We start from the raw sequence: 24,528 nt of genomic DNA on the forward strand, positions 1-24,528 counted from the left end.
GATCATAAAGGTATTAACTAAGGTATTGTGCAGCGTTAGTCCCTGTGTCAATTTATTGATTCTTAGGACTCTTACTTATTAAAGGAGCAGAGTAAAGCCTTCTACTTAACAACTCTTATGCATGTTGTGGATATATAAAAATAACGTGCTAGGTGCTTTAAAACAGTTGCAAGAAAGGATATTACATAAACACAAATGGCATTAATACTCTCCTGGCTGAGTTTCAAAACCACAGTCAAATTTTGAAGTCTTCCAATATTCATGAAGCTATAATGAAGTTCAAGAGGCTGCAGACTTCATTTGCAAAATGTCAGTCCAGGAACGGGATTTTTCATTGGATTGTTCCTAATGCAGGCCGATAGGATCTACAAGACTTCTGCAAGACTTCTGACTTACCAGTGAGAATGCAGAACGGACATTTTTTTCCTCATTAAATTTTAGGTGAATTTCAAAGAGAAAAAGGACTTTCAAATGAAGAGAAATTATTTATATAGGATGGCATGCAAGGATAAGGTCTGGACATATATCATCAGAGCTACAGAATGTACCTGAGCTAAGAGAAAATGAGCTTGTCAACACAAAGCTCTCAAGCTTATGGTGATTTATTAGTAGGAAACAAATGATGGAAACACACTAACAGTATGCGAGGATATAGGTAATGATCTACTGGGTGCTTTCTACCATATAGCTTCCCTGATAGAATCATACCCACTCAGCTAATACTGTTCCATACCCACCAGAAACCAGCTGAGAGGAAATGTGTATGAAGAAAGGACATAGAGTTTTGTTCTGACCTCAGCTTCTCCATCTGTATCAATGAGGGAAATTCATTTTTTAGACAGTAGATGAGAAATTTTACACATTGTTTGTGTTATATGGCCATACATAAAAAAGTTAGCTTTTCCTGGTCCAGATTCTTTATTTTGTACAATGAGAAATGATGATTTCCAGGACAGATTACATGTCTAGTTCTTAATTCAGCTATTCATGAAGCACGAATGAGTTCCTCATGATTTTCATGGAGATCTTAGTAAAGATGAGCACAGAGCCCAGCCCCTCTGGTAAATGGTTTTACCTCAGTTCCCCATCCTTATGTCAGCACTGAAAATGAGGAGCAGATAAAACTGCATTTCTCTTCTCTGCGGCTGGCCATTCCCTTCCTGATAGAAATCTTACAGTTATCCCAGAATGAATTAAGACAAAGGGAGAAGGAAAAGATCAGCCTAAACAATAAGGATTTTTCAATAATCATGGATGACTTCCTTTTCTTCAATTTATTTTTTTAAAAGTTTAAGGAAACTGTATGCTGAAAAAAAGGAAGAAAAGAAGAATATGACTTCATTTGAGCAGGGCAAAAACGCAACAGGTGAATGGATAACCCAGATGGAAGCATCACTAGCTCAGGACTAAGGATTTTGTTTCCTAATCTACCTCCCCTCCATATGAGGTAGAGCCTAACTCAACACATCCTCATTGACAAGAATGGCTTCTTGTCATGCAACCTGGGGCTCTTCTCCTGGTCTAGTCCTACCAAAAGATGACAGGTAATTCGGCACCGACATTTTCCAACACTATTATCAGGAAATGAGGCCATCTGTTTGAGCATTGCTGGGGGTGTAATATGTTCAGACAAGTATTTAGGTCTAATGCAATATAGACCAGTTAAAAATCACTTTGTAAAATGTTAGTCAGCTAGAAAAGAGATCTTATAGCTGAGAAACAACCGACGTTGAGGAAGAAAGGTTAAATAAACCCCACAAAACCAAGCTCATATTTGGATCAAATCAGTGTCTTTTCGGTACCAGTAAGTGCCCTTCTTCCCCCGAGAAGCTACATTTCATGTGTGTCAGATGGCAGGAGTTTCCAAACTGCTTTGTTTCAAAGGACAGCATGCTCTGAAAATAGATAAGGAGTGATAAATAGCTTTTAACTTTATAAGCAGGAAGAATGACTTCCAACAGAGAGATACATTCTACTCTCTAGAACTTATGAATATTATATGACATGGCAAAGGATCTTTACAGATGAAATTCAGATTAAAGTTCTGAAAATAAGACAATTATTTTAGATTACCCATGTGGACCCAATCTAAACCAGAGGACCCAGGGAAGAAATACAGTTAAGAATCTGAAAAATGTAGCCAGAATCACAGAATGTTGAACCACATAGCGATTCACAAAAGTTAGGGCTCACCTAAGGATCCACATTGTGTAGAAAAGATGGAACTCATTCCACAATCTAATTAAGCTCAGAACAGACTCATGCCTGGAACCATACCCAATGCTAAGTAAGATTTCACTGAACCATACAATCTTGAGACCTAAGACTCACAGAACAGTAAAATAATAATGGAAATCTGTTAAGCAAGAGAAAACCAATATACCTCTCATTGGTTGATATCCATTGCTCATTAGCTCTTGGAATACTACAGAACGTAGATAACATGATTCCCCATGGAGAATACAATTGGTTTCTACCCTTCATGAAATCTACCACCACACTGACTACATCAGGGAATAAGGATAATCTCCTCTGAGTGTTTGTGAGATAGAGAAATGCTCACACTAGTGAAATGAAAGTTGGGCAGGATGGTGTCTCTATTCTGTTCCACAACGCTTTCTGATTTCTATGCTGTCACATAGTGTGGAAGTTATTTTTTTTCAGCCCATCCATGACCTTAAGGCCATCTATCCTTCAAGTGCAATCTTTGGCTAGAGTACATTGCTTTCACTGATACTTAGCACTTGATCCAAGTGATCTCTTAAAAAATAGGCATGTTGAAGGCTTTCTTTTTGTCCTTTTGAAGAAAATAGGACAAAATTGGCATCTGTTTTTTCTCTGCTTACCTTTCTTCAACACTTACAAGAGGGATAGTGCCTCATGTTACAGATAAAAAAAATTTTTAGCCTGCTTTTGCTCTGTAACCAGTGAACAGCACCCAAGGAATAAGGCATCAGTTTTGTCTGATACATATGAGGTGTTTGGGTCTTTTTCTGGGTCTCTTCTTGCTTATGACAGGAATTTATCATGAAGATTTTGAATTATATGCCTACATCTCATACACATATTTTATGTATAGATATGTATATATCAATACATGCTTATATATACTTGTATAATAGTAGCACAGGCTCTGTTCTTTGGCTTATATAACAACCTTTCCCACAGTTTCTTATTTAAGAACCATTTTTTCCTAGCTAGAAAAAAATTAAGGGTAAAACACAGTATTATCTTGTTCTATACAGATTTTTTTCTACCCTAATGCATTTTCTCTTGACTTGTACAAATGCTTAGAGCCATGAACTGAGCAAGAGATCAATCTAAGAGGTACAAAATGATCAACTTTTACCAACATTTTCAGGACAGTTGGTAGAGTATTTCAAGCAAGTGACTTGAAATCCATTCCTGTCTGAGCCTGAATGTTCTCAGATCCTCTGATCTTCAGAGAACCCTGGACCTATGATATGAGGTTGCTGGACCCTTTGCACTTTCTCCTCCTACATGAATCTGAACTTCACAAGTGACACACATTTTATAGTAGTAGCTTCTTGCCCTATTGGTCTCACGCTCACAGTTAACATTTTATTTCAACCTATCCTGTTGTGACATATACTTAGATCACATTAGCTAATTAATTAATCATGCAAGTATCTCATTACCTCTACTGGACTCTAAACTTCTGTGGATACAGACATCATTTCATTAATTAATGCCTTGCTCCCTGTAGCATATAGCTACACGCTCACAGTGCCTGAAACATAACTGTATCAGACAAATATCTGATAGATCTGCATATGTCTAACCCAAATAGTTGATTGTTCCTAACTTGTAACAGGATACGTGTACTAAGCTCCCTTACTCCAATCAAAATATAAGGATAGTAAATAATTACGAACTAGAATAAGCAGAATTATAAAAGAAAAGAAGTAACTAGGACACTGAAGATAATAACAGGCTTGCAATGTGATGTATAGACAGGTAAGAGAAGGGTTATAAAAATAATAGGAAGTGAAAAGTAATTTTAATATAAAATTAAGAACTAAAAATTCTTATTAGATAAATAGTATCACCATAACATGTTACACTATTACATGAAATGCATGTAACAAGTAAATTATAACATATAGCATGTCAAAAACATCTAGCCTATTAAAAGAAGAAGAGCAACAACAAAATTGGGTAAGATGATGGGAGTGGAAATTATCTCATAATTTCTGTTATAATCCTCACTCTAATAGGAAACTCGCAATACAAGCTCTTTGAAAGGGCTTTGGTTGTGCCCCATTTCCTAGCTATGTCTTTGATCATTGTCTTAAAGGCACCAGCCCCTGGCCATCATCTTCCTGATGCCCTTTCTCCATCACATCTTACTTCCTGTCAAGAAAGAGCAACATCCTAGGGTCAAAATACCCAACGACTCTAATCCTCCACAAACATGTGAGCCCAACACTCAGAACCCTGTCCTACTGTGGAAACTGTAGCAGGGCTGAGGCTGCTAATGTGCCTCCTTCCAAGATAGACCTGTATCATAATAGGTACCAGGACTTCTGGGGGCAGTAAGAGATTCAGGTGGAGGAATCTCTGAGGAAATGTTAAACACCATCTTTCATCGATTCTTTCAATTCAGTGGCACATGCGTGTGTTACACACACACACACACACACACACACACACTGCCATGGTGCTTGGTGATGGGGGGTTATCAAAACATATCATCCATGCCTAGTTGTAAGGAAATGAACAAGCACAGCAACATCTTCAAGAAACACAGTACCTCTTCAGAGGGAGTTCAAAGATGCTCAGGTAACAGATGGTAACAGATGGTCCAAGGGTAGAGAGAGATGGGGTGGGGAGAATTCACATAGAAACCACTGACATGACATTTACCGACAGATGGACAGCCGGCCTGCCCCATGCTACTGGCCTACCCTGAACAACTGGGGATGGAGGATACTGTAGGCCCACCGTACTGCCCTCCTCAGGGGCGAAGGATAATTTTTCACAGACAAGGAATCAAATAAAGATTGGGATAGAATTTCTAACACCTAAAAGCCAACAAAAACTCCTCTTGAATATCCTGGTAGCTTTAATCAAGAAAAAAGGGAAATATCAAGAGAATCTTAAGAAAAATATAAAGAAAGGACACAATGATCTAATTGTGGTATAAAAGATCAGTATAGTACATCATAAATAAAAATAGTTTAAAATACATACATATATCTCTAATTTATAAATATATGTATATGGTATAAATATATTTATAAAATATTCATAATAAAAATATATAATACAATTATATACCTTATAAATATATTTATAAAGATAATATCTCTATGGAGGTGGAGAACTTCACTTAGACAATTCTAGTATTTAAACGTAAGGGAAACCAGGCACTGGTAATCCTAGCTACTCAGGAGGCTGAGATCTGAGGATTGCCCTTCAAAGCCAGCCCAGGCAGGAAAGCCGGTGAAACTCTTATCTCCAATAAACCACCAGAAAACTGGAAGTGGTGCTGTGGCTCAAGTGGTAGAGCTCTTGCTTTGAGCTGAAGAGCTGAAGGACAGTCCCCAGGTCCAGAGTTCAAGCCCCATGATTGACAAAAAAAAAATGTAAGGGAATAGCACAGAATTTATTTCACTTTATTCTTGTTCTTATTCTTTAATATTAGTATAGTATTCTTGTGTTACAAATGAGGAAACAGACCCAGAGATGATCAAGCATTTTTTTTAAGTCATAGATGTCCAAGTGTAGAGCTAGAAATTAAATAAGATCCTGCTAATCCTTCTGAACATATCTAGGACAGCAATAGGAATTCTGTTAGAGACAGTACACAACACACACACACACACACACACAAATACACACACACACAGCATGCTCCCTTAGAGTTTTTCTCTTACACACAAATACACACAATGTTGTCTACAATGTGTGGATAGGTAACATTTTTAATTGTAGCAGCATGTTCATTAACGGTATGCTTCACAGAGGAATTCTGAATCTAGAAAACAATATAAATAACTGCAACTAAAGAAACCCTATCTGGTTTCATCCATATTATACTTTTGGCAACCTTGTACTGCAGACAGATGTGCCCAAAGAAAATAGTACTCCTTTTATGAGCCAAGACAAACTTTGATGTAGACAAAGACAGAGAAGACAGTCGTCCTACAGTCAGTAAGGTGCTCAAATCCTTCACTACTGAGATTCCTTTTTAAAAAATATCTTATTGGGAGCTGGGAAGGTGGCTCAGTGGTAGAGCGCTTGCCTTGCATGCATGAGGCCCTGGGTTCGATTCCTCAGCACCACATAAGCAGAAAAAAAAGCCAGAAGCGGCACTGTGGCTCAAGTGGTAGAGCGCTAGCCTTGAGCTGAAGAGCTGAGGGACAGCGCCCAGGCCCAGAGTTCAGGCCCCACGACCGGGCCCAAAAAATAAAAAAAATCTTATTATCTTTAAGTAGCTATAAAAGGAGTTGCCATTCAACAAAGCAGGTTACAAATACACTGCATCTTGATCCATGTCACCCCTTTCCACTCTCTCACCCACCCCTTCCACCCTACCTCTTTCCTCGCTTTTCTGGTGTACATAAACTGCTTTGTTAAATGGCAAAAAATTCAATATATATCCTAAAAATTAGGAAATATGAAAACTCTTCATAGCCCCATTAGCCTCAATAACCAGCATTCTCTAAATGTCACCATGGAGACTGATCCTCAAGTATCTATGTTCAAAAGCCCTTTGCTTGTTTGCATCAAAGGAGGAGGTAGGGTGAGGTGAGGCTACCATGAAAGCAGCCTAGACTTGGCTGGTCTCTAAGGAGGCCTGAGAGAAACCCTGTAGGAATTTCTATTTAGGTTTCCAGTCCACTGACAAAGTTGAATCAGTGCTTGCCTTTGAGTTTGCTTCCACCCCATCTTCATGCGTCTGAAATGATTTAGTCATCTTCATGGTGTCTCACTTCAGAGCAGCTACAGGAGATAGCACCAATAAGCCAATTTTTATTCTACATAGAGGTGATACAGTAAATAATTTAAAAGAAATTAAAGTATGTTAGGCACCTGGTGCTATTCCATAATTAACTGCCTGGAATTCGTATTTCCTGTTCATTCAATGACAAAGAGTCATATTGTTGAGACATTTGTAGACTACCTTAAGTAAAATTTGGGAATCAGCTAAATATGCATATATGTACATATGCATGTATATAGACGCTATTGTTAAATAGCAGATATAAAAGAAGATATAAAGTTTTTTAAAATGTCATTAGCTCATATGGGTGAAATTACTAGAGACTGTGAAGCAGTGTATTTTCTGTATCTTGAGTCATTTCTTACTTATACTATTATTACTTATTCAAAGTACTTTGTTAAAATGGTAAAACATAGGTAAAACCCTCTAAGCACAATATGGTGTTTGTATATATACGTATGCATATATATATATTCCTTGTCAACAAACTCATTTCTCAATCTCTCTCAATCTCAAATCTCAATCTTTCTGTGACAACTTTTTTAACATCTCCTATACTTTTGGAGAACCTTGGTATCTTACAACCTAAATTTGTTCTTACTTTGAAACTTAGTAAATTCTTCATGATATGGATTTAAGCACTCAAAGGCTACACTGAGCTTTTGGTCTAGGAGAAGGGTTTTTTAATTAGGATGTACAGGTTTTATAATAAGATTTGGAAAATAAAACCAGAGCTGCTTTCAAGAAAAGTCATTCTTCCCTGGGGGCCAGTGGCTCTAGACATAGTTATTCAGGAGGCTGAGATCTGAGCACCATGGTTCAAAGCCAGTGTGGAAAGAAAGTCTGTGAGATCTTGTCCTCAATTAGCTACCAAAAAGATGGAAATGGAGCTGTGGCTCAAGTGGTAGAATGCCAGCCTTGAGTGAAAAGGCTAAGAGATGGCACCCAGGTCCTGAGTTCAAGCCCCAGTACTGGCACAGAAAAAGGAAGAAGGAAGGAAGGAAGGAAGGAAGGAAGGAAGGAACTCTAATGGAAGATGAAAACCAAAAGAAATCATAGAAAATAAAATTTTGTAAAAGCTGAGAAAATATTCAATGATAATCAAAATGATTAAAATTTAAATGAGGCACCAAGTTTCTCTGTTTGTTTTTGGACTTTAAGAATGCAGAAATGTCTAACAGTAATGTTCCAGGACCCTTGGACAATCTTGCAAATGAAGCTGGAGCTGAGACAAGGGGATTCTTCGCCATTCACTACACAACAGTGTTTCTTAACTTCTGCACACAGACTTGGGAAAGTGTCATTAGGAGGGCCTATTTCAGGCAGGCTGAGACTACCTTATGCCAGGATAGAATCGAAATAAATCTAAATAAATCCCCTACAGGATGTCCTGCAGTTTTTATACTGTGTCATAAAAAAAATGCTCATGCTTGATGTTTTGCCGTGTCTGTGCTGAGTGGTTTGCTCCTCTTCCTTGTGAGAGAGGATTCTTTCGTTAGTCAGGGTTAGTCAGATTAAACCTGGAAGTGGGGTATCCCACAGACAGGACCGCACTGTGTCAGACTGTGCACAAATCCTCTCTCCATCCTTCCCAGAAATAAGCTCCAGCATGGCTTAACACCTTTAAAGCAAGTAAACTTCATTAATGGAAATTTGACCACTGCTTCCTCTTACTTGGTTAGAAAATAAAGGTATTTTCTTGGCAAGTCCTCTGACACATATCTGTCTGCCTTGGAGCTCTGAATCATTCATTAATTGTGGTTTTTTTGTTTGTTTGTTTTTTGTTTTTGGGTCTGGTCATGGGGCCTGAACTCTGGGCCTGGGAGCTGTCCCTCAGCTCTTCAGCTCAAGGCTAGCGCTCTACCACTTGAGCCACAGTGACACTTCCAGCTTTTTTCTTTCTGCTTATGTGGTGCTGAGGAATCAAACCCAGGGCCTCAGGCATGCAAGGCAAGCGCTCTACCACTGAGCCACCTTCCCAGCCCTCATGCATTGTTTTAAACAATTTAATGAAGCTCAGGTTTTTTTTTTAAAAAAGCAGGAAAATGTATCCTTTTCTTTGGTAAAAATTTCCCAAGGCACTTTGACATTGTAATTCTATCAGTTAATATTAAGCTTTAGTTAAGTTTAAATTCTCAAACTTCTGGGTGGGTTCCAGTGGCTTTTGTCTGTAATCCTAACTACTTAAGAGATGGCCTTTAAATATGAGACCAGCCCAGACAAAAAGTTCCTAAGACTCCCCATCTAAATAAATAGCTGGATGTAGTAAGATGTGCCTGTAGTACCAGCTATGGAGGAGGCTGGAACTGGAAAGATAGTAGTTTTAGGCCAGATTGGGAATAAAGGTACATGTGACCCCATATCAACAGAAAAAGTTGGATATGGTGCTATATACCTGTCATCCCAACCATGGGGTGTAAAATAGGAGGATTGTGATCCAGGCTGACCTTACCAAAAGGCAGGACAATAGCTCAAACATAACCAGAGGATAAAGGGAAAGAGACATGTAAAGTGCCTATGTAGCAATCATGAAGCCCTGATTTTAAAGTCAAGTAGTACCAAAAAATAAAAATAAACAATGTTGTACATGTCTAAGACTTGTATTTTGAATAAAAGATTATCTAGAACCAATCCTGTGCATAGTTGGATAAATTGAATGATATCTTCCAAGAATTCAGCACCTTTTCCCTATCATAGATGAATTCTCTCTCCACTGACACCTGATTGGGTTCTGCATGCTCAATGAAATTTGCAAGTGGGCTGGGAAGGTAGCTCAGTGGTAGAGCACTTGCCTTGCATGCATGAGGCCCTGGGTTCAGTTCCTCAGCACCACATAAGCAGAAAAAAAAAGTCAGAAGTGGTGCTACGGCTCAAGTGGTAGAGTGCTAGCCTTGAGCTGAAGAGCTGAGGGACAGCGCCCAGACCCAGAGTTCAGGCCCCATGACTGGACCCCAAAACAAAAAACCAACAACAACAACAAAAAGAAATTTGCAAGTATGTAATGGATATAATGTTCAGCACAAATTCTACACCCTGTGCACGTGCTCAGTTCCCTTTGCCACACCATCAATATTCTAGATAGAAACTCTGTATTCTTGGCTCCCAGAGTACACAGTACACAGAGGAGGCTTCAAAGTTACATATATTGGCTATGAAACACAAAGTAAAAAATTCATATTTATTGTTGTGAGGCACTGAATTAACAGTCATGTGTTCTTTGTTCTTGTTTGATGCTATAAAGTCATTTCTCCCATCTTATCCTATTACAGAAACTGATACCAAATAGTAGGGGATGTAGAAACAATACAATCAGCAATGAAACACAAACTCTGAGGCCTGTAGAAGCAGGTAGTAGATGGTGTCAGGTCTGCCTGGGAGAACAGCCCCCAGGCTCTCTCATTCCTCTTCATGAAGGACAGCATGTACCCTTTCCAGAAATCGCCTGCTTGAAACCAGTAATCTCCTGTAACTGCCAATCGCCTGACTGCCAGTCACCTGCCTGTGAGCGAGCAAAAGGACTCCAGGCTCTGGGGTCACTTCACATCCTCTGAGGTCACTTCCTCATTGGCCCTGGTTATGCCTCTTTCAGCCAGTGAGAGTTTCCCCAGGCTCTGAGGTCACTTTCATATCCTCTCTGGCCACACCTCCTCCTCACCTTTCCCTATGTAATCTCTCCCTGCCATTCATTTTCTCTCTGCACATCTACATCTGGTGCAGGCTGGCAGTTTGGCTCTCCCAAATAAACTCTCTTCTGCCTGACCCACATGGTGGTCTCCTTTCAGCAACCCTTACAGATGGTACAGAAACTGTAGCCAGGGTCTAAAAGGACACAAATCTATTATCATGCCATGATAAAATACTCAGTGATATTATCACCTGCCATAAATTGATAGTAGATTTTTTTTTATTCTGTGACTTTGCATGTTTAGGCAGAGTCCAGAAAATCAAATGTGCAGAGATAAGATGGAATCAGTTCTCATTTCCAAGTGTTAAAAGATTGATCAAACTCAGAAAGTTTAAGATACCTACAAAATGCCAATGAAAACTCAGAATCATAGCAAAGACCAAGAAAAGACTCATTATTTTGTTAAAATCTTGGAAAGATAATTTGACATCCATAAATTTTTCAGATGAAGGAAATGGAAAAAAAACAGAAGAAACTAAGACTGTGGCTTTCCAATAAATTGAGGTCAAATTTACTTAAAATTAAGTCTGTATGGGGAGGTGGGAGGGGAAGGGATGGTAGGAGAAAAACAAAGGAGGAGGTAACAATGCTTAATAGGAAATGGATTCATTACCTTGCTCATGTAACTGTAACCACTCTGTACAGTATCTTTACAAATATATATATATATATATATATATATATATATATATATATATATAATTAAGTCTATAGTGGTAGGCAAGGCTACTGGAACATGTTGCGACTGAAAAACTAGATGGAAAGAAAACATGATTTGAAAGGGTTTTGTGAAGAAAAAAATAATTAGATGAGACTAAAAATGATTGCAACCACTGGAGATTTAGAATCTGTCAAGGGACCCGAATGTTTCAACTAAGATGCAGAATGAGAGCTACTTGGCCCTTGCAGAAAGTCTCCAGTGCTCTGTTATACAAGGCCAAGGAGAATTTGGAGACCTTTCTGAGAGTAAGTTAACTAAAGAGGAACACATTTTCAATTGTTCACGTACTGTAATGCTTTCGAAACACAATGAAAATGATTTAAAATCTGTTCCCAAAGACCTATCAGCAACTGTCCACAGAAGCAGGGCAACAGCAGAAGTTAAAGAAGCAGATTGTAAAAAGTACTCAATGGTGCCAAAATGCAGCTCAGTGGCCCAGCATTTATCAGGCATGAATGAGGGCCTATGTTCAGCCCTCAGAAACAACACGCGCGCGTGCATGCACACACACATGCGCACACACACACACACACACACACACACACACACACACCACAAAGGATGTACAGAACCTAATCCCTACTCTAGCTAGATATTTAGTGTAAAATAGACAAATAAGGCCACAAAGAAGGCCACATCCTAAGCTCTGAACTTGTGCATAAGTTAGGCTATAGTAAGAGACTTTGAAATATGATCAATTAATATTGTTCTGAGAAAAGGAGTTTATCCTGGTAATCTAACTGGGCACAATTCCATCCTATGAACATGTGAAAGTCTATGCTCATTATGATCCAAAAAGGCCTGGTTGAGGAAGAAAGGCCAGATGGATGAGATGCAATGTTTAGAGCTTTGGATAAGAAGCAACAAGAGCATGAGTCAATGGATATTATTAGCTTCTAGAAGTTAGAAGAAGCAAGGAAACAGATTCTCACCTAGGCTTTTCATGAAAGAATGTAGACACACTGATATTTTTATGGTAGCCTAGTAAGATTCTCGTCAGACTGAATATAATGTAATAAAGTCATGTTGCTTAAGCTACTGAGTTTGTAGTAATTTTGTTACTGCAACTTTAAAAAATTAATACAACCAGTAATTACCTAAAATATGGGCTTCATTAAAGCTAGTATTTGGCCATGACCTGCTGGATATTTCAGTGCAAAACTATCCTGCCAATAAACAAATACAAGAAACAGAAGAGATTGTCTCAGTATCAGAAGCCTAAACTCTCATCAACTGCTTCAGATACAATAGCCAAAAACAAAACGTTAGCATCAGCTCAACTCAGACAATGATAGATGGTTCCAGCGGTAAAAATTTTTTATGAAGTGATAAATGACTCATAAATTTGAAATAGGAATTTATGCCTGCCTTTAAAATAAATACTTCAGTTAGTATAGTATGGTAAAGGTAAATGCTTTCTGAAAGAGCTTTCCTGACATTTTAATTAGGCTTGAGAACTTTGCTCTACAGGACAACTTTATTATTTACAGCATTCCAGGGCTTGAGCTATTCATTTAGATAACTGGATTGGATAATGCTATTAAGTTGACTGAAAGATCAGATAGAGCTACCCAAGACAAGTCCAGATGGGTTCAATATGTTGGCATTTCTAACAAATTTTAAATACTTGTCACTGTGTAGTTCCTTTGGATAACCACCAAACTTCTGTACGGATTTGAGTCATAGCAATGCTGGTGTCTACCAGCCAGTGACACTCCAGAGAGAGACTAATTAGTAAATAAATTAAGCTGTCAAATCGAATCGTGAGATTGCATCTACACAGACCCAGGTGATTATCACATCATATTCAATACTACTTCACAGCACTCATTGGGGTGGGTTTGACAAACAGTTCCTTCAAAGGCAGAACAATTCCCCAGGATATTAATAAAGCCTAGTGACACAGGATTTACAGTATAAGTATAACTGATGGGCTAATTATATAAGGCCACACTCCCCTCATCAGACCACAGAAGTGAAACTTGGGAAATGAGGTTTGTTTTCAGAAAAACATCTACGAGAAAATTTGACACTAGAGAATCTACTCAGGAAGCTGTTTAAAGATATGGCAACCTCGATTCTATTATGCTTCATAAAGGATCACAGTTAATAGCTATTGTGACTAAAGACTTGGTTCTTAATATGGCCAAAAAAAATGTTCCTTTACCTTATCTATCACTTCCAAAAGAAGAAATAATAGAATTATGGAAAATATTGTCCAAGATGCAGCTTAGAGGTCTCAGTGTGATGGTATATTCTCAGTCACATAGCTTGATAGTGAAAAGAACCCAGGAGTGAATAAAAAAATAGCATCAAGGAATTATGTTTCTCAAATAAGTTGTCAGCCATTGTTCTGTAAGGATCACGGATATCAAAGCTACAGAGTCATTTATCAATTATTTACTACCCCAATATATCTACGTTATAATCCCCTCCCCAACTCTAAGCTCTACTGGCTTAAAATAACAATTTGAATTTGTTTAGGTCATGAATCTGGGAGTGACCTGGTAAGTTCTGCTGCCCTTGATTGGCAGCTGCGACTTTTCTCAACTGGGCTTGTTCATGCATCAGTTGGCTGGGGTCTGGCTGATTTAGGACACCTCAGAAAGAGGTCATTCTGTATTGGATGCACACTGTTTTTCATGTACTAGAGGCTAACTCAGACTTGTCCATACACCTGAAGTAGAATTCCAAGAACAAGAAAGGGAGTGTGACCAGCTTCTAGAGTCCTCAGCTTGGAATTCATGTATTGCAAGGCAATAGAGACTTAAGAGGTAGAGAGCAGGGGTTGGAGATGTGGCTCAGTGTGTAGAGCACTAGCATCAAGTATGGAGTTTTAGCCCTAGTCTCAGACCAAAAAGAAAAATAAAAGAACAAAATCCTTTCTTTTCATGAAGCTGCAAAGCCGTATTTCAAAGACCTTAGAAACTGAGTCAGCCCCTTCACAAACTCAAATATTTTCAACATTTTAGCTAAAGATAAATAAGAAAATTATAATCCTCAGGCATGCAAATTACCACTTGGGCCAAACATCCTGAAGGGGGGAAAATGGGAAGTTATTACTTTAGGGACCGTTGGGCTAAAATAAACTGAGACCTATCTCAGTTTCCAGAGCCTCTTGGTCTGAATCAAACTGTAATGGACCAGTTTTGTCTGTCTGTACATCATAAGCTAATTCAAAGTGGAATGTCCACAAAGTTTAAAAAATGACAAAACAACTATATTATTATAATCAGTAGTAGTTGAAAAGTTGTTAATAGTTGTCTCCAAGCTACTAGGCTAAGATTCCTCTTGCTTTTAAGTCTTGAATTTTATCTTATCATTTATCTTGGTTCATTTTCTATTACTATGGTAAAATGTTACATGGATAAATTATTACCAATATAATTGTATTTGGCTCCTAGTTCTGGGGGCTGAGAAGTCTAAGATTGAAGGGCTGAATCTGTGATCTTCCTTTGTGTTGGAACAGCCCAAAGTATAGTGTAGGAGGCCAAACTTAGGTCCATATGAAGATCCTACTCTTATGATAATGGAATTAATCTAACCTTAAGGTTTCTTAAATGACCTAGTCAAACTGTGTAAGTCCTACCTTCAAATATGATCCCAGAGCCTTTAAATACTAGCATGAGTTTTGAGGAAATATTCCAACCACAACATCATACAAGATGTCATTATCTTACTATGAGCTATTAGCAAGACACCAACCAAACTTCTTTTCATTATACCTTAGACAATATTCAAATAAAAATGCATACTATCTTTAAGAAATATTGCATCAATTCTGCTTCCTGTTGATAAAATAAGAGGAGGAAACTATAGTTTTAAATTCACTGAATTACAAACAAACAACAAAAAACCTAATAACACAACGAGCCCCAGTAAGTTGATAATGTTAATATAAACAGCTAGTCACAGCAAATACTTGTAGAGCTATGTTGCAAGAAAATTTCCTAATGTGTTTTTAAGAGTCCTCTAAACTATCATGCTTTTAGATTCATAATTACATATTTAGAAATCCATTGTACAAGAATGTTCCAAAAATAGTAATAGCACCAACCATGAAAAACCTCTGTCCCATATTCACTGTTTTAACAAGGAAAAATGGAAATAACTTTCTGGTTCCACAATATAAGAATGGTTAAATAACAATAGTCTTTCATTGGATGGAGCTTAAAAGGGCTATTAAAGTGGTGGTTCTAGAACCATGTCGAATCAGCAGAAACATGCAGCATAATCTTAAGGAAAAAATAAGACCCAGTTACATGTGCACTGTGATTATAACTATGAAAGCAAAATGGGAGGTGGGGAGAAATGTAGAGTTTCATGCAGTTCTAATAGGAGGTGCTTTTTGAAACACTTTATTTCAAAGGCTACAGGAATAGTCTCAACTTTTGACTGAACTTCTGGAAATTTAACTCAGCTTTTAGAAACAGCTATGGTCTGAATATTTACTGTCTGTGCCTCCACAGGATGCTTGGTGCTCATTGGTGGTGCTCTTTTGGAAGGTTCTGAAGTCCACTAGAGGAAGTTGGGCACTGGAGGTGTTCCTGTGACGGTGATACCTGGTTTTAGCCTCTTCTTGTCTCTTTGCTTCGTGTCTGCCATGAGATGAACAACCTCCTCCACCCCATGTGCCCACTGGAGGTGTTCCTGTGACGGCGATACCTGGTTTTAGCCTCTTCTTGTCTCTTTGCTTCGTGTCTGCCATGAGATGAACAACCTCCTCCACCCCATGTGCCCACCACCAAGATGTTCTGTTCAAGAATGTACATGGGACCAAGGCATCATGGATTGAGCTGACTGCAACTGTGAGCCAAAATAATTCCTTCTTCTTGTCAGGTGTTTGGGCTGGGAACCTTGTCACTATAGTGAGAAAACTGACAAATACAGAAACACAGCTTTAAAAAATTATCCAAAGGGCAGGGTACCAGTGGCTCATGCCTGTAATCTTAGTTACTCAGGAGGCTTAGATCGGAGGATCACAGTTCAAAGCCAGCCTGGGTAGAAAAAAAAATTATCGAAAGGACTTGAGATGTGGCTTAGTGGTATCATGCCAGCCTGGCAAACACAAGACCTTGAATTCAAACCCCAGTACTGCCAGAACCAGAACAAAACAAAAATCTAAAAATGAAAATAGAGATTAGAAAGGAGAATTTTATTACAGTACTGAAGCAGATTTTAGCTTTACTGAAGAAGAATCAAACCCCCCCAAATGTGTAGGAAGAATGAAACTAGTTAGTTATACTTTTGCTGTAGGCAGAATGACTGGATAGCCCTTAAGAATGTAAATATTTAATAACAGAGAAAAAGTCATACACTTACAAAAAAGTATTATTCATATTTAAGAAGCAATATAGAATATCAGGTACACTATTTAAAATAATACATGGAAAAATATGAAATTCTTAAGTGCCCAATAGGAATGAAACAACAGCCGTTCTTAATCTTTCTCGTGAATTATTACCACAAGCTATATTTACTTATAAAAATCAGAAAACAATAATAACACCCTATAAACTAAAGAAAGTAAAAGCAAGGATCTACATTGATACATGCTAAAGGACAACTTACTAATGACTTAGTGCTTAGTTTTCCTAGTTTGCACATCCTATGATAATATGATGTTACATTACTAACTTCAAAATCTATACTTCCTTTGCTTTATGCAGAGACATGATTCTAGTATGAAGATATTATATTTATGTAAGTCCACTTAACCCCCACATCTGGGGAGTCAATCATTTGTGGGTTGGAAATATTTGAAAAATGTATCTGCAATGAATACATATAGAGTTTCCACTTGTCATTATTCCCTAAACAATACAACGAACTGCTACGTACATAGAATTTACATTGTATGATGTATTTATGTAATACAGAGCTTTGAGTGTTTGTATATGTTATACAAATATTACTATGAGCATCCTCATATCTTGATATTTGTAGATGGGCAAACATCCTGTAATTAATTCTCAGTGGATACCAAGGAATGATGTATTCAGATTATTATTTCCTTACAAAGTAAGTCACTTGTATTATATTATTCAATTCTCACAGGGATAAGCTTGGGGCAGACAATTTTTTTTTATTATGTTCAGTTGAGGAAACTGAGACTCAGAAAATAAGTGTGGTCATCCAAGTTGTATGATGCATGGATACATGAGCTGGCACTGAACCCACTGGCTGTACTTCTAAATCCTATATTCGATCAGCTTCCAGGATATCTTCCTAAGATTTCTCATCAGGAATGATAAAGCACTAGGCCGTTGTGGCAGTGATACATATCCCTTAAGTAGTTAAGTCATTTACTAAGAGAGAGGGTCTAGGCTTTGCTTTCTACTTACTTTTTCCATGATCTTGAAAATGCTTAAATTTTTAGGAGCTAGGCTTTGGTTGTAGTCAGAGATTTTTCCAACATATCTCCAAGATCCTCAGTGTATCCAACTAATTAAACAGTGATGTGGACTTTGCATGAAGCATTTTTTAATTAACCACAGTGATTTCCAAATTGCTCAGTGTTGGCTCAGGACCCTTAATATTCAAACTAGGGATCTAGTGCCTGTAAACTCCAGTTAAATATTGATATCTGAAATCAAGTTCAATAAAAGCTTCTGTAGAGATGAAAACCAATATAAACCTTCTCAGAATACTAGAAGTACACTAGGCAGAGTGATGAAACAGTCGTTATCCATAGTCTAGAAAGGATAATTTTACTTCTCTTTAAATTTCATAAATAGTTCAACATTTTCATTGTGAGACTACAGAATTCATTTGATTTGTGAGAATTTCAACTTGATCATAATATACAATGAAAGTTTGTTATTTGCCAATAACATTGATGCTAAGTTCACAGAAACAAAAAGATAAAAGCAGGAATGCATGCATATACACAATACACATAAAACGACTGAAGATAAAATTCTAGCAGAAAAGAATTAGTATACTTTGTAATTAGGCCCAAACAGAAATTTTGAAAAGCTTTCTGCCTTCCTTTGAACTCAGGACAAAGGGAAGAACTCTCTGAACTTGACACCAGAATGAAATGCAAACACAAACTTGTTTACAAAATGCTGTCATCACTTTTGAAACTTTGTCTGAGATTCAAGCATAATATAAAAACAATGCACAAACATACATGTTAAGGAAGCCAAGCTATAACCTTAACAATTATATGTGCTGTGAATATTGAAAACCTCAAATAACAGCCTAGCTCCCAAGGTACTTTCCAAGAAACCCTTACAATAAAGCCATCTATCTAGGGATGTTTGGTAGACAGAAGACAGTCCAATTTCTTGGCACCTGCGTCCCCAAACATCATGCTGGTTGTATGGCTTAAGATGATATTACCTCATTTCCTTCTTAATTGTCTATTAAAGCAGTTGGGGAGCGGGTGTTGAGAAGATAAAACTAAAGTTGCTCATTTACTTCTGTGGCAATTATCTCCTAAGTAAGAAATCGAATAGCCCCACCCACCCTGTTTGAGGGCTAGATATCTGACTATTCAGTTTGCTCTTTATTTGGTTATGCTGTCTGTTCTCATTTATTTATTTATTTATATTATTTCTACTTATTCCACCAGAGACAAAAACAGTCTTCCCAGAATACAGGACCATAAATTCAAGTAATGTTTCTTCCCCTTCTTAGTGAATTTGTAAACTAAGAAGAAATTTTGTCTTTGGATCTCTAGCCCTGATGCCTTTTAGTCTCATCTAACCATCTGTAATTTGGCCCAAGGACAACATGACAGTAGCTGTTAAGTATTATTTGGTGAACATGTGCGTTACCTGTGCAGACTTTTTTGAAGTTGGGATTTTCCAGAAGATGTCCCGGTAGACGACACTGGAAACGGTGTTGCCAGAACTCAGGGAACCAGGGATTTCTTGTATTTGTGTCCAGCCTCAGTTTCAGGAAATAATCATCAAAGGACCTGACCTCTGGAGACTGCAGCTTTATGGTGATTCCTCCGTTGGCTTCCACCTCGTAACCTTCGATGACTTCATCTCTGTCTGCCCATCCATCACTAGAAGTGGCAGGGTATGGGGTGGGGAGAGAAAAAGACAAAAGATCTCACAAATAGATATCAGAGGTACATATGAAAGGCTAAAAATCGACTATAACAATCCATGGCTCACTTTTTGGTTAAAAACGAAGAAGAAGAAGAAGAAGAAGAAGAAGAAGAAGAAGAAGAAGAAGAAGAAGAAGAAGAAGAAGAAGAAGAAGAAGAAGAAGAAGAAGAAGAAGAAGGAAGAAGAAGAAGAAGAAGAAGAAGAAGAAGAAGAAGAAGAAGAAGAAGAAGAAGAAGAAGAAGAAGAAGAAGAAGAAGAAGAGAAAGAAAGAAAAAGAAAGGAAAGAAAAATGAAAAGAAAAAGCAGAACATTGTGAAACTAGAAGTTCTCATTTGTTTCTGTTTTACAGTAGAGAACATGGTGGTGAAGACCATTGTAATAACGGTTGTAATAACTAGCATCCATTAAGAATTCATTAGTCAACAGATCCTGTGCTAGTCACTTGGACTGAGATAGAAAAATATGTGACAAGTAGGTAAGTCTGGCTGGATCTAGGCAATCCTTAGCAGTTAATGCAGTCCTCTTTACCAGTAAATCATGGAGCTCATCAATTACTCTCCAAAATGGAAGAACTTAATCCTAGGCCTCAGAGCCTGCAGAATAAGAGCACAGCATGACTTTAGTATTGCAAACAAGACCTTACTAGAATTGAATTAGGTAGAACACAAACTTCTAAAGCTTTGAATCATGCCTTCTACAAGAAATAGCCAGATTTCTTCCCTGCTATTATTCTAAAACAATAGTACTAATAGAAAAAAAATACCTCACTCCTAAATAGAAAAAGAATGATCCTTCTCGGTAAATGTAATCTCACTGACATTTTATTGAATGGGTTAGAAATTTTTCTATAACATTCACATCTACCCTAAGTGATAGAGCACCCATTTAATTCAGGTATACATATGAGCCAGAATTCAGAGGGTGTCAATGAAAAATGGAACCAGAGTTAAGCAAAGAAGGTTTTATTCAAGACAATGGTAATATGTGAGAAATACTGAATTCTATTCCTCTGAAGAAAAATAATGGAAGATTTTTAACTGCTAAGGTGAACTAGCCAACAGTACTATGGGATATTAGTGATGACATTGGTCAAATTGATCAAAATATCATCTTCCCAAAGAAAATAGGAGACAGAGTTTTTTTTTCATCATTCTTGCTAATGTTTCAAAGAGATGGTTCCTGGGTCTAGGAGAAAGTTGTCCCTGAATTGGCCAAGAATGGGGGAAGAGTCAGATATAGCTCAAGGGGCAGAGAAGGCATTTACAATGAAAAGTTTTCTAGGGTAAATAATCTAAGTAAAGGGAAGCCAAGGGTTCCAGCTCAGGAAGAATTCTAAAGTTCTAAAGTTCAATGGGAATGAGAGGGACAGTAAGACTGTCTTGGTCAGGGAGTAGATTTATTCCTCTCCTACAGAGAGAAACCCTGCAGTTAGTAAGACATAATCACAGAGCCTTTGCCAGAGAAAGTATCTTATAGGCTTTTCACAGAGCAGGGAACTGAGCCAAATGCATTTCACTCACCATAGCTCACCTCTTGTTACCTGAGCTCAATAGGAACAAATGTGTTTTCTGCTTAGCTGAGCTAATTGGTTCAGCTTCTGTCCAGAATCTTCCTGGTGAACTAGATGTGAGCTGTATGTACAGTAGGTCGAGTCACAGGAAGTAGAGCTGATTTACCATGATCAAAAGTTAGAAGGATTTTTGAGGTACAGTGCAGCCTACACAGAGTGCTCTTTATATGTCTCTAAATTTGCTAGAAGAGATGCTATGATATACAGTTTTCCCCACTTCCTGAACATTCTTCTTACCTTTCTTTCTTCCTTCCTTTTCCCTCCCTCTCTTCTTCTCTTCTTTCCATATTTACTAAGCAGTCACCAAGATGTTATAAGTGAGAATAAGATATGCTATTGCCTGTCTCACGGTGGATGCTACAGACTTGTGGGGAAACAGACACTAAAGGATGATAAATTCTAGGAGATTAAGGAAGAAGCATTCAGGACCGTGGTGGGGGAGGGTTTGGAGTTTAACCTAAGCTGGTGTGTCTCTACGTGTGTGTGTTGGGGTCTATAGCTTCCTGAAGAAAGTGATGGAGACCTGAGATCCAAAGAACACATTAACATTATTCAGGTAAAGAGGAGAGGGATTTAAGTGTAGCACTTAAGGACTTTGGAGACAGTGCAGGGCAGATAAAGCACAGAGAAGGTGACAGGAAGTAGGGGTGAGTACCTGGAAACTTTGAGTGTGAGAACTGGGGTAAGTCCCCACAGGGCCCCCAGCCCACTTCTGATCAGGGCTGGCCTGCTGTTCTGTACGCTCTGTGCACTCTACTCACAAAAGTCTTCCACTCAGTATCACTCAGCACAATGCCCAGGAAGTTGATCAGAAAGACCGACACATTCATCTTTCTGTTTGTTCAATCCTGAGAGGCCCACTTATTTTAATTTACATTAAAATACACTTCTATTGATAACTTCACTATGACCTCAGAAGTCTGCAGATTTGCACTGAAGCTTGTATCCTGTTTAAAAGGAAGGTGAAAATAAAATTAGTTGGACTTTAACAAACGCAAAATCTGCCTAGGAGTTTACTATTCAAAATCAAAATGACCTATAGCTTTTGTTTTTTGTTTTTGTAAGAGCTTGTCTCAAAAAAAATTATCTGTCTGTCTGTCTATCTACTCATCTATCTCCCTGGATAGTCTCAAATATGCTCTGTAGCCAGGATGACCTTGAACCCAGGATTCAATTGCCACTACCTTCTATACTACCATGTCCACATAAGAATTGCTTTTGATGTAAATGCAAGATTCAACTTATCTTGCTCTATAAGTTTAATATTCTATGAGATTTCTTTTATTGGTAATAGGTACAAAACTGCAATCTCACAACTTTACAAAAGGATTATAGCACGTGTTCTTAATAATATATTTCTACATTCATTTTTTAAAAATTTCTGAGCCATGCTCAGTTTTATAAAAACAAATAAAATTATGTGTCAATGCCAGACACAGAAAACTCGACCTTCTGTCCTTGACCCAGCCAACAGAGGTACACAGAGTACAGCTTTGTCTGGAGCCCGGATTCCTCTCAGTCATTGATGGAAGCCTTTGCCCTCACAAAAGATTGGTCTCCCTTCCAGAAGTGACAGTGTTAAATACAAGGGATCACAAAAGTCATGGAAAAGCAGGGTGTGATGGAGAAATTATTCAAGTAGGATTACTTGGTGAATATCTTTTAAAGAGTGAGTCTGAGATGTTACATGAGCTTATGAATCTATTAGAGGTAAGAAGCAAGGAATGGTAATAAAATAGATGCTGAAAAAAAATGTCTGCAAAGCAACTCTTCATTTTTATCCCTTAAATAGTTTCCCCTCTCACTCATAAAGTACGCTTACACAGAATGAAGGAGGACCTTTTGCTGTTGAGTTGCGTTGGTATTTTCGGTGCGGATATTATTGCAGTGAATTATCTGTGAACTACACCTTAAAAAGAGGGAGCCAGCAGCTTGCACGATTCCGGGCCCAGGATCTTTCTTAGATGGAGGTGGTGTGGCCTGTGCTTGGCCTGAGATGACTTGGAGTCACCTGGTCACCCCACAAGGCACAGGAGTGGATTCTGCTGAGCTGGGTGGTAACCCGGCCTCAGACAGAGCCACATTCCATGAGGCACATACAAAGCCTCTGGCAGCTTCTGCTGCTCCATCTGTTTCCCAATTATTAGTGTTCCATCTCCTAGCTGGAGTCTGGAAACAAAGCTGCAGATTGTGGAGGTGCAGGGTGACTGTCGAATAGAAAGCAATGCAAGAATCTCCTTCTCAACATTTTTTAGATTGCAGTTCTTCAAAAGGCTGTTCAATATTCCCTTCCATGTATGATTTCACATATACTTGAATAATTATCCTTCTCCTCCCTCATAACTTCTAATATTAATAACAAGAAAATTCTACTGCTACTTCCACCAGTAATATTACTTTTGCAGCATATCAGTTAAAATAATTTAATTAGCAAATGGATACTAAAAAATAGGAATACAATATTATTATTATTGTTGTTGTTGTCAGTTGTGGGGCTTGAACTCTGGGCCTGGGCACTGTCCCTCAGCTCTATCAGCTCAAGGCTAGTGCTCTACTGCTTGAGCCATAGCACCACTTCTGGTTTTCTAGTGGTGTATTGGAGATGAGTCTTACAGACTTTCCTGCCCTGGCTGGTGTTTTGAACCATGATCCTCAGATCTCAGCTTCCTGAGTAGCTAGGATTACAGGCATGAGCCACCATTGCCTGGTTAATTTTTTTTTTTAAGAACTGGGAACCGATCTCATCAGAGCCTCATGGTAGCTAGGTGAGCACTTGATCAATGAGGCTTGCCTTCCGACTAAACCCCCTCCTCTTCTTTCTTTCTTGGTTCTTTTGTGGTAAAGTCTATGCTCCTGGTGGCCTGGTTTGTGATCCTCTAACTTGTGCTTTACCATGTGACTACCATGTCAGAAGTCTCGGAAATCTCTTTATTTCCCGAGATGGTTTTGATCCTTTGATCCAATTCTATCTAGCATGTAACTTGGGTTTTATAGGCTTGAACCACAGAGACTGTGAGGATTCATATTTTTATTTTATTATTTTATGATTTTTATTAGTATACATTGGTTGTACAAGAGGGCTCGTTGTGACATTTCCATGCTCACAGACAATGCATCTAGATCACCCTCATTATCACTCTCCCTGACCCCTATGCCACTTCTGTAAACAATTTCAACAGGCTTCATTGTCCTAGTTTAATTCATGCATATAAAGTACTTTGACCATATCCACCTCCTTTGCCCTCCATTAGGCCTCTGGACCTCATATTCTTACCTGCCTCCTCCCCCACTGAACCTGTTTTACATTCCTGTCATTTATGTTTTCAGTCTCTATCAATTGAACCAAATGACAGTTAAGATGTGCATAATCAGAGTAATTGCCTCAATTGCTCTCTCTTTCTCTACTCATCTAACATCTTATTGAACAACAGCTTCATGGAGATTCCTTATGCCATTTTCATATGAAATTGCAATGTATTTCAAATTTATTTAAGTTCATCTTTCCCTAAATAGTCC

The 24,528-nt window shown here is 38.2% G+C and overlaps 1 protein-coding gene across 1 annotated transcript in view; it reads right to left on the bottom strand.

The window, feature by feature from the left end:
• The window catches only part of Grm1 (glutamate receptor, metabotropic 1), a 293,031-nt gene that overhangs the window by 74,220 nt on the left and 194,283 nt on the right, over positions 1 to 24,528 (bottom strand). Inside the window, 1 exon segment of the mRNA XM_013026957.1 lies at positions 19,161 to 19,396. Coding sequence (XP_012882411.1) covers positions 19,161 to 19,396 — 236 coding nt within the window.

The sequence above is a fragment of the Dipodomys ordii genome, unplaced genomic scaffold, assembly GCF_000151885.1.
Source record: "Dipodomys ordii isolate 6190 unplaced genomic scaffold, Dord_2.0 Scaffold98, whole genome shotgun sequence".
NCBI lineage: Eukaryota > Metazoa > Chordata > Mammalia > Rodentia > Heteromyidae > Dipodomys > Dipodomys ordii.